Genomic DNA, 10,864 nt, shown 5'->3' on the forward strand with positions numbered 1-10,864 from the left:
CTGTGGATGCATCTTTGTAGGCTGTCCTTGCTTGCCATGGGTCAGATGGCAGGTTGTGTGTTCCCATCGGCTGTGTTACTAGCTGGAGCAGAGCAGCTCTTGCTGGCCACCTCTGTAGTCTGCTCAAGGCCTGTACCTGGTGACCTGTGGCCTGGGGGAAGTGATGACCCATGGCACGTGGCTTCCTTTGCTTAGTGGGTGAACAGCATATTCCTGTCTGTGCTGTGAAGTGCTTGCAGCTTGCCAGTGTGAGGCTGTCTCAGTAGGGCAATTTGAAGATGCTTCCCTGCAGGTCAGCAGGTAGTGACTAGATGCAGCTCTTGAACATGCTGGTTGGTCCCACCAGCTCCCAGGAGCACAACGAGGTGGACTGGTTTGTCCCTACCTCCACAAGGAGGCCTTTCTGGTACCAGGGGAGACATGCGAGCCTTGCTGTGGCTGGATCTGTTCTAGTGCTAGGCATAGCTCCAAGAATACCCCCAGGATTCAGGGACTGACTGCAGAGTGAAGATGACCAGTCTTAGTGACTAAGGAGGAAAGACATAGACTATCTATGGCTTGAGGATGGACATGGGCACTCGGTGTGTATCCCTCTCTTGCCCCTCCCTCCCCTCAACCTTTTCTGCAGAAAGAATTGCTTTCCATATGTGTGGTGGTAAGATAAGCAGAAGACTGAATTCTGAGTGTAATTGGGAGAGGTGCTGAAGGACTTCACAAGGAGAGTGAAGCCCTGATGGGGCATTTTTCTGACCTGTTTATCACTCCTCTGTGGTTTAGGTAGTTTTGATCCTGTGCTGTAGCAAGGGACAGGCTCCAATTTCTGGATGTTTCACTTGGCCTCTTGTTTGTGCCTCCACCTGCCACATTCAAGCCACAAATTACTCTTCCCCCGGCTGTTTTCTGGGACAGATGTTGAATCTTGCAGCGTGAGGTTAGCTGAAGTCAGCTGGTGGTGTCTGTCTTGTCCCTATGGGCAGGAGATGTTTGCAGTGGTGTGGCTGAACTCTTTTCCAACTGTGAGCTAATGCGGCTCTAGAAACAACTGCATGTCTTCCAGTAAAAGCCTCCCTTGCTCCCTTTTCTAGCCCAGTGTTGGATGTCTCGGTGTCTCCATTCACTTTCTCAGCATGTTCCTCGACGGACATTGTACTAGTTTTGAGAGGTAACAGATCTTCTCCAGAAAAAGTGGCTCCCTCCAGGAAAGTGTTCTGACTTGACCTGCTGGGTTGCAGTCATCTGAATCAACCCTGAGTGGTCTCTTGTACATCTGGTTTCCTCTTCCAAATTGCACCAGGAGCTCTCATCACAGTGCCTCTCTACTCCCTGGCAAAAGGAAGGTGCTTAAGACACTTTGAGGGACATGAAGTAGGGTCTTGGCAGACCCTACTGTCTGAAACATGTCCTCTAGGCTCCTCTTGGCCAGGTGTTGCCTCTAGTCTGGTTCCTCCAGTGCTTTATGCTGGCTTCTCAAGCATCCTTCCTAGTGAGGGGATGTTCCTGCCTTATCCCATCAAGCCTGTTATTCTTTCTGTGGGCTGAAAGACCTGGCAGGTCTCACCCTGCAAGTCTTTCAAAGCTTTGGCTTGTATCCTCCATCACCACATCTGCCTGCGTTCCTGACAGCCTCTACACTGAACTCCTCTGGCTGGTGGGCTTGTGCTGGGAGGAGCATGGGGCTGCTGTTGCCTTTGCGCAGCAGTGTAGGAGAAGCAGGGTATGTGGCAGGTGGAGTTATTGCAAGTCAGGCTGGTGGGGTTGTGTGTGCAAGCATCAGAGACCTTTGGGAGGAAGGCAAGGAGAAGTGGTCCAGCAGCAGTGGAGGTTTATTAGTGCCAGAGCTGAGAATGGCATGTGGTTTAGGAGAAAAGCAAGAGTGGCTGAAACTGGAGGTGCTGGAGGCCCTGGCCAGGCTTGGGGTAAGGGGTGGATGTGAGGCAGGAGCTGGTTCACCCAGCTTAGACCTCCTCAGCAGGTCAATAAGGGCTGCTGGGCTTGGGGAGCAGGATGGGGAATGGCTGTCTTGCACGTGTGCTGTGCACAGCTGCTATGCCTGCTTATATAAGCTATGCTGCTTGCACTGAGCCCAGGGCAGGCGGTGTGGGATGGAGGCTGTTCTCAGGGTTAAGCACTCGCAGGCCAGTGAACGAATGGGGAGTTTCCTCCTGCCCAGCAGCAACAGAAAACTAATTCCAGCTGTCAAGGGGAGGGGTGTCAGAGTGGGAGATGTCAGCCAGGGAGGAGAGCTGCAGCCCACTGGCTGCTGAGGATATGTGGCTTGGCTGAGCAAGCACCCTCCCCAGTGACCGGGTTGGGGGAAAAGTGACCCCTGTCCTGGTGCTGGCTGCTGCTGTGGTGGCCTCCCAAGGTGCATCAGTGATGCTACTGCCTGGAGAGGGCTGTGAGACTTTTTGGCCTGTATCTCTGCAAGGGGATACTATGCTAGAGAGCAGCACGGTGTTCCCAGGCAGGGGAGCGAGGCTGCAGCTGAGCTGGGTCCCTCTTGCAGGTAGGCAGTAGCTAATGGAGAAGTGAAGGGATGGCATACCTGGCACCAAGACAGCACTTTGTGGTCATGCCACTAGGTAGGACCTGCACCCCTCACTTGGGAAGAGGGACTTAATGTCCCTGCCTCAGCTTCCCTCAACCCAAGGTTGGACTGCCTGGGATCCACCTAGCTGCCATATTACGGAACCAACTCTTGTTTGTGGGGCTGACTGGGGAGTGGGGCCAGCTGGGAGATGACTTGGTGGCATGGGTTCACCTTGTGAGGGCATCAGACAGGGAATCCAGCTGGTCCAGTGTGCCTGGATAGACAGCTGTCTTGAGCGTGGAGCTGGTGCCTTTACAACAGCCTGGGATCTAGTAGATATCATCTAGCTGATGAGAGACTCCTGTGAGGGCAGAGCCTCGGGAAACTTGCAGGGCTCTTTTCTGGGTTCTCTTCCTGTAGAAAGTCACCAGCTGTGGGCACCACAGCCCTTGTGCTAGCATGGCCAGTGGATGGAGGACTTGGCTGTTGCAAGCATCTGCATTTTCTGGGAGGTGCGTGCTTGTTCCCTTCTCTCCCCTGCCCTTCCCCCCCCAGCACCTTCTGTAAGGAGGCTGTGGTATCAAGATCTTGGCATTTGCTGCATCTCTGTTACAGGAGTGAGTGCAAAGCCTCTAGCTTCTCCATTAGGTGACAGATCACCTCTGCTTCTTCAAGGGGTAAGGGGAGTGGGGTTTGAAGAGGAAACATCTGGCCTGGAGAGTAATCCAAGGGCTGATGTGGAGCATTGGAGTATCCCCATGTTCAGCTCCCTCTTCTCTGAAATCCTGTGCCACAGCTTTGGAAGGTCCTGTGCAGCTGGGGTCTCTGTGGCCTGGCACACAGTCTGCCTCTCCACTCCTGAACTCCCCTGTCAATGTCCAGTGTTGTTCTTCAACGGGCACAAACTGAAACACAGACACTTCCATCTGAACATGAGGAAAAACTTTTTCACTGTGAGGGTGACAGAGCACTGGAACAGGTTGCCCAGAGAGGTGGTGGAGTCTCCTTCTCTGGAGATATTCAAAATGCACCTGGATGCAATCCTGTGCAATGTGCTCTAGGTGACCCTGCTTGAGCAGGGGGGTTGGACTAGATGATCTCCAGAGGTCCCTTCCAACCTCAGCGATTCTGTGATTCATCAAGACTCATGTCACACATACCATCCAGTGAATCTGTTGGGCAACTCACTGGCTGCTAGGTAGTTGAACAGTCAACTGATGTTCCTGTCATATCAACCTGCAGTGGGTTTCTTGATGTCTCTTGCTTACAGCTTGCATGGGAGACCTGACTGGCAAGAAGGAGGCTGGTGTGATCACCCTTGCTGGAGTTGCAGTATTGCACAGCTATGTAGGAGTTAGATGAACTCTGAAGTCGCTGCCAAATTAGATGCCTGGGCTGTGACTGTAACTCTCCCAGCCCCCAAACTGACTTGGGATCTTGCCTCAAGAAAGTTTGCCTGTCCCCAGCTGGGTGTCCTTTCTCAATGGGAGAATACCATACACTGGGGATGGAAGAACAGTTGTTTGGCTGGTCTGGGTCTGGAAAGACTGTGGGTGTTTTTGTTTGTTTTTAATCCCCTCTTCTCTGGTCCTGGAGCGGTGCGTATGCTTGGAAAGGGACCATCTAGCCAGGATTGTCCAGGATGGCCTGGTAAGGGGAAGAGTTCATGCTGAGCTCTTGGGGTTGTTTTTCTGCCTCTTCCCTACCTGTCTTGCAACAAACTCCTCCCTTCTGCTGGTACCCCCAAATATACCTGCTGTTCTTGTGTCTGTACTGAGGCTATGCTCTCCTCCCACCAGCTGGGGAGGGAGGAGAGGGGGATGGCAGCTGTGTTTCTGTTCTGTGCAAACAGCAGCAGGACCGAGCTCCACTATCTGCTTCTGCTGTTGGATATGTGCTCAGTCAAGTGGCACAAATTCATCTCCCGCTGCTCTGAGATATGAAGCTGCTAACTCAGCCCAGTCTGACATACCAGTCCTGTGGACTGAACAGGAGCATCTGGATGTCTGATGCTATTCAACTGGGTGTTGCTAACTTGCTGAATCTACTGACAGGCTGGAGAGTGTCCATTCAGTTACTGTTCCTACATCTGCTCTTCAGGTCCCTATCCAGCAGTCCTTCCTCAGCAAGGAGCAGGCCTGAGCAGTAGATGCTGCAGCAAAGACCTGCTAGGGAAGCCTCTGAGTCTTGCAGGCTTGCAGCTCTACCAACTGTCCCTGTCATGTAACAGAGCAGTGCTTTGCTCAGCTTCCCTTCTGATGGCTGAGTTGTGGCTTCAAAAACTTCATGGGCCTCCCTTGTGGTAGATGAGCTAGTTCTTACCTTCTGCATGTCATGGGGAAGTTGTCTGGCTCAAGTGCAATGTCTTGGTGTTTCCCTTGTTGGCCAAGGGCAGAATGGTCACCACCTCAGGGTGATACGTACTGGCCGTGAGCATCTTCTGTCCTGCCTGAGCCTGAATGGGGGAAAGCTGTGAAACTGGGATGTGTGGGGGATAGGGACGATGCTGGGGAACAGTGCGTGCCTTTGACATGATAAACTTCACATATGGCTTGGTGGTGAGGAGCTTTTCTAGCCTGAACATTGTCACTCAGTGTGTTTGTAGCGAGGCTGTGGCCAGTCACGTGTGCTTTCTGTGCAGGTGCTCTAGCATCAGTCTTGGGAATGGGGGATCTTCTCCATCTGCTGCAGCCATCAGTGCTGTATGGGGCCCATAATGGCCCCTTTCACCCCTCCAAACTCCTAGGGTAGCTCAGTGCTGTCGCATGTAGCATCGGTGGCGGCCAGGCTTGAAGCAGGCAACTGTTCTGGTTATGCCAACAGGCAGAAAGTACTGAGGAGGTTGAAGCAAGCCCTGAGGCACGGGGTGCTGGCCCTTTCTTAAATGTGTGTGTAATCCCAAGGTGCTCCTTAAGGGAGGATCTGGCTAGGTCCTGGTGCACAAGGAGCCTGAAACGCTGGAGCTCGGGGCTGGCGGGCCGAGCAGCGCCAGAGCAGGGTGGCTCGGGGTTGGACGCTGCCCTAGAAAACCCCAGCTCCTCCTTCCCGCGTCCAAGAGCTCTCAGCTCCGCGTACCCGGTACGTGGTGCAAGGGAGCCGAAGGGCTGGGCTCTGGCCGGAGCAATTCCCGCTGACTGCTCTGCTGTGGCTTTCTTTTCCAGATGCGCTGGTATCCTCCCTCCGATGCTACCCAGCAAGGATGGAAGTCTCGTCAGTTTTGTTAGCTCGCTAGTAAGTAATTAATTACCCTTGGAGGCCGGTGCCTGGCCCGTGGTGCTCCAGCAGGGAGGAGGGAGGGGAGCCCGGGCGCTCACCGCCGCTCCTCTCCTGCAGGGTCTCTCCTAGGCTTGTGTTCCTCCTTCCCGCCTCTCCGCAGAGGGATGCACCAGGGACGATCGCTCAGGCTCCTTTCGGTTCGGTTTGCAGCCGAGGCGCGCGCGAAGCTGCGGCGGGGCCCCCCTCCAGCCCCCCTGCCCCGGGCCCGGGACGGCTCCTCGACCGCGCTTCGCCGCCCAGCTGCGCTGTGCCGCGCGTCCCCTGCAGCCCCCCTGCCCTGACCCCCCTCCCCCGGGCGGCTCGGCTGAAGGAAACGAAAGGCCATCGGTTTTGCATGTTTTTCTGGCATGAATTAAAACACTTAACTTGTGTATGTGTGAGTGTAAGTTTGTTTGTTCTAGCGTTTGTGTAACCGTAGCAACAGGTCTTGGCCCAACGGTTGATCCAGCAAGGTTTTCGTCTTGCTTCGGTGAAGACTTGGCTTTTGAGAAATACTAACTGTCCTTGTCTCACCCCTTCCTCCACCTCCGCTGCCCTCCCCCTTCCCAGTACGACCAGAAGAATTTGAAAAATGTTTTCTTTTTTTTCCTTTTTTTTTCCTTCAAGTACGATGCACTGGGTTTCTGTTCTCATCCATTCTCCGGTTTTAAAGTCAGGGTTATTATATTATTATTTTTTTTCCTCAGACTTCTATATATAGAACGGCTGTAAGATATCTAACTTTTTTTTTGCTTTTTTTCACATCCTTCTGATTGGAGAGAATCCAGTCCTGCCAAATAATCAGCCATCCTTATGGGAATACCGAACAAAAAAGTACGAGTATTTTTGTACCATGTGTAATAAGGAAATATTTATGCATCATAAAGAATTTCTTGTGTGTTTGTGTGCAATTAATTATTATTATTGAAGAGAAATTGTAATCCTGTAAGATAAGTTAATGTTTAGTTAAAAAGGCTTGAAAGAGAAGGGTTGTCTTCTGTAACAATGATTCAGTCAGGCATAGTAAACAAGAAATTGTGCAATTTTTGTTTTAGCATCTTATTGCTTGGTATTGAAGTGCTTTAAGTATTATACGACCATGGCTGTCTCGCTTGTATTAAAAGATTTGAGAATAAGTTGCCATAATTGCTGATCCTATGAGAATGTGAAACTGGATAATATATGAAATGCAAAAAATATATATATATACTCAGAGGCTGCTGTGACTCTTTTCTGTTGTCTATAGTCTTTTCTTCCAGAGCCTGGACCCGGGTGCAGGGCTGGGGTGTCTCCCCCCCCCCCCCCCCCCCCCAAGGAGGCGCAGGAAGTCCTCTCCTGCAGATGGTGCTGCCAGACTTGCATGAGGGATGAGGGGGGTCCTGATGCTGAGCTTGTCTGGAAGCCTCTGAGATAGCAAGCGCAGTGGGAGGGGTTTTTCTCTTTTCCTTTCTTTTCTTTTTTTTTTTTGCTTGTTTTTTGTTTTCCTCGGGTGGCTGCAGTGGGAGCCGAGGGCCTCTCCTCGATGCCAGGACTGTTCCTCCCCATGCACAGCTGAGCGAGGAGATGCCCATAGAAGGGAAACGTCCTTCGGAGCCCAAGCATCACGCCTCGCAGCCGAGCTCCTCCTCCAGCTCGGGGCGAGCACCCCGGGGTGAGAAAAGGAAGCAGCCGCGGCTCCTGCTGAGCTCAGGGGGCGTCCCTGACTCCTGCCTTGTTTTTGGGCCTTATCTCTACCTGCTTAAAACAGCCGTGGGAACTAGGGCCCTGGGTGTGAGGGATGATCCTATTACTGGTCCTGAAATCAGCTGGGATGAAACCAGGGCTGCATGTTGCAGCGGGAGCTCCCAGCCCAGGGTTGCCTACTGCTATGCTACTGGTGGCTTGTTAAAATTGTATGGGGGTGGCTCTCCCTGCCCTGACCAGCTCTCAGCCAGGGCAGCTCTTCCCCTCTGATCATGCCAAAGGACTTCCCGCCTCAAGTGCGGTGAGAGGAGGTGAGGTGCCCTGCGATGCTCTAAGAGGTGGTGCTGTCCTTGGGTACAGCCTGTTCCTTCGTATAAAGGGGTGTACGATGGTATTTCCACTGTGGCTGTGCTACAGCTCGTGCTTGGGACCCTCCGCTGCTTGCGCTGTCACCTGGCACAGCTCTTGACTGAGACCTGGAAAACTCATGACTTCAGTGGGCACCGGTGGCGGCTGTGAGCGCGGCTGCCCTCCACGGGCCGGCCTCGCTCCTGCCTTTGGCTGTGCCTGCTGATGTCTCTGGCCCTCCCGCGCAGCTTCCCACCCCGGGGCTTGGTGTTTTCCTTTCTCCCTGGCGCTTCGAGGGCAGTGCAGAGCCGCTTAGCAGAGGCTGGGAGCAAAAAGAGAAAAGAAAAAAAAAAAAAGTAGTTCTAAAAATAGCCTTACTGGCCACCATGCCTGGGAACGGACTCGGGCTGAGATCTGCAGCAGGGCCCCAGCAACGCACGCTGGGAAAGGGGAGCTGGCAGAGAGCTGGGATTCGCTCCTTGGCACCCAGCTCCCGCGCCAGGCCCTCTCCTTGCCCCTGCCCAAACTCGGGCTCCTGTTGGGGCAACTTGACTGTGAGGTGGGTCTCCTGCACGCTGCCTGCCAGCTCCAGCTGCATCTCACAGCTTTGCTCACCTGAGCGGAAACGCCCCTGGAGAGCAACCAGGGCCCAGCAACGGGAGCATGCAGGGCTTTAAATTATAGAGGAGATTAAAAAAAAAAAAAAACCCTTTAGCACATGCATTAACATGGCCAGGCAATGAATAATTTATGCCTGTCTCTATTAAGCTTTTACACTGGGACCCGCACAGCACAGCTCGCCTTGGAGCTAAAGTAGGTCACGTCTGCTCCAAGGGTCCCTGGGCGTCCCTCTCCCTGCCTGGTGTAACCATGTGTAAGCAAGGCAGCGCAAGCATGGTGCGTGCGTGTGTGCACACGTTTGCTGCCTTTTGCCCTCTGTGTCCATGACCACGTAGGCACACGAGCACCCCGGGCTGTGGGGCTGGCTGTGGAGCATATCTCGGCCTGAGGGGTCTGTGTGTGTGTGTGTGTGTGTGTGTGTGTGTGTGTGTGTGCGCATGCATGTGCAATGACCACAGAAAACCATCCTTGGAGGAAGTGCTCTGCAGAGGCCAGTCTGGTCTGTTCCCCAAGGAGAAAGGCATTTGGCACGTGTGTCCTCCCATGTCTGCCCTGGCCACTCCTTATGGTGGCAACCTGACATGTAGGTTTGTCTCCTCCCTGGCCATGCTGGGTCTGGGCTGTCACGATGATGAGGAGCAGAGCTGGTTGAAAATAGGTTGCTCAAATAATTTCCCACCTCAAAAAGCCATTTCATCAGACCCAAACAGGATTGTGTGTAGGATCATCTTGCTTTTTGGTGGGAAAAAGAGGATGCCTGAGCTCTGCCGAGCACTGTAGCCCATGAACCACGCACAGAGAGATGTAGTGATTGTTCAAAGTCCTGCAGCAGGCTGTGAGCAGAGCTGGGAGAAGAGACCAGGTCTCTGGAGTCCCTCAACCCAGTGCTAGTCCCCAGCACTGTCCTCAGGCCCATGTTTGCTGTACAGGCAGAAGCCGGGCTGGTGATCTCCTCTCCCCAATCTGTGTCCTACAAAAGAGGACACTCTCTGGAGAGTGATTTGAGGATGGGGAATGTCCATGGATGAGATGAAGCTCCCAGATGGCACCACTAGAGAGCAGGCACTGGATTGGGCACAGGTGGACCACAGCCATGTCTCTGCCTGCTGCCATCTCAGGGGAACAGGTGCAGGTGGCTGTCACCCAGGTGCTTTGCTCTCTGGCACTGCCTGGACCTGTCAGACAGTGGCCGTAGGAGAGAGCTGCCAGAAGATAAAGGAGTGGGTGTGTTAGGGCTTGAAGCAGAGGGATTGGGCAAGGGAGGAGGCTGATTTCAGCGTGGTTTCATTTCACAGGGGATGCTGCTCCCTGGGAACTCCCCCTCTCCCTTCCTCATTTTGGAGGTGGAAAAGAAAAATCTGTTTGGGAGCTTTCAAAGCTTTCTTTCAAAAGCTCTACACTCCACCACAGTGCATGGCCCAGGTACCATACCAAGGAGCACTTTGAAAACAGAAAATCTATCTGCTCATACACAAAATGCCTCTCGGCATGGCTGCTTTGGAACAACCTGCCTCTGAATTGGCCGAGACCCCCATCTGAACAGATCAGACATGCTTGCAGCAGGCCAGAGCATCTTCAGGGAAGACAGTGGGAAGCCCGGACACAAAATCATGCCTCTGCTTGCCACTGGAGAGCTAGGGAAGGAGACAGGTCATTTAGTATCCGCATCCATCTGGGGATCTGCTGGTTGTGAGGGACTGCAGAGCCTCCCCTGCTTGGGGCAGGCATTGGCACAGTGTAAGCTGGCTGTGGCCTGGCTCAGCGGTCAGGAGTGTCTCGCAGATCTGATGATCTCCTCTTGGTCCTGCATGCCTTTGCTGACTGGAGAGGGTGCTCAGATGCCACTCAGTCATGCAGACTGCATGATCTGGTTCCTTCAACCCCCTTCTGTGGCAGCTACTGATCAGAGCAATTAAAAACAGCTTCTGCAAAAGATTAAAATGGCTTTTGCAAACCCCAGCAACTTCCATCTGCTGGTCTGCACTGGCAGCACAGTGTACTAGTCTTCTTTCCCTGAGGCATCCCTCTTCACTTGGGCTGAATCCCTTCATGGCTGAAGACCTTTTTGACCTCAGGCTAGAGGATAACTCTTGTGGGCTTCTAACAAAAGAGGCAGAGGTGTCTCCAAACCTGTGGTCTGCCGTTGTTGCTGTACCTCCAGCATTATTTCCAGGCCTGCTGGCAACTTTTTTCCTGCAGGAAAACTACTTGGGTGGCTCAGCTGGTTGGTGAGCCAAACTCCCTGGGACCAGTGATGTCTTTCCAGTTGTTCATACACTGGGCAGACATCAAGCACTTCAGCCAAAAGGGATGTCTCAGATGGCCCCAGATTCGTGCTCCATCAGGCATTGCTGAAATTTCTGGCTTTAGCAGCTACAGCTCCCAGGTGATCTCCAAGAAGTTGCAGCCCACATAACATTGCTGAGA

General features: G+C 53.2%; 1 protein-coding gene across 1 annotated transcript in view; it reads left to right on the forward strand.

Moving 5' to 3' along the window:
- The window catches only part of RBPMS2 (RNA binding protein, mRNA processing factor 2), a 32,703-nt gene extending 25,705 nt beyond the window's left edge, over positions 1 to 6,998 (forward strand). The window contains exons 7-8 of the mRNA XM_067305305.1: positions 5,692 to 5,761; positions 5,864 to 6,998. Coding sequence (XP_067161406.1) covers positions 5,692 to 5,754 — 63 coding nt within the window. The 3' untranslated portion in view covers positions 5,755 to 5,761; positions 5,864 to 6,998. The remainder of the gene's footprint in view (positions 1 to 5,691; positions 5,762 to 5,863) is intronic.
- The last annotated feature ends 3,866 nt before the right edge of the window (positions 6,999 to 10,864 follow it).

The sequence above is a fragment of the Apteryx mantelli genome, chromosome 15 (genome assembly GCF_036417845.1).
Source record: "Apteryx mantelli isolate bAptMan1 chromosome 15, bAptMan1.hap1, whole genome shotgun sequence".
NCBI classification, from domain to species: Eukaryota; Metazoa; Chordata; class Aves; order Apterygiformes; family Apterygidae; genus Apteryx; species Apteryx mantelli.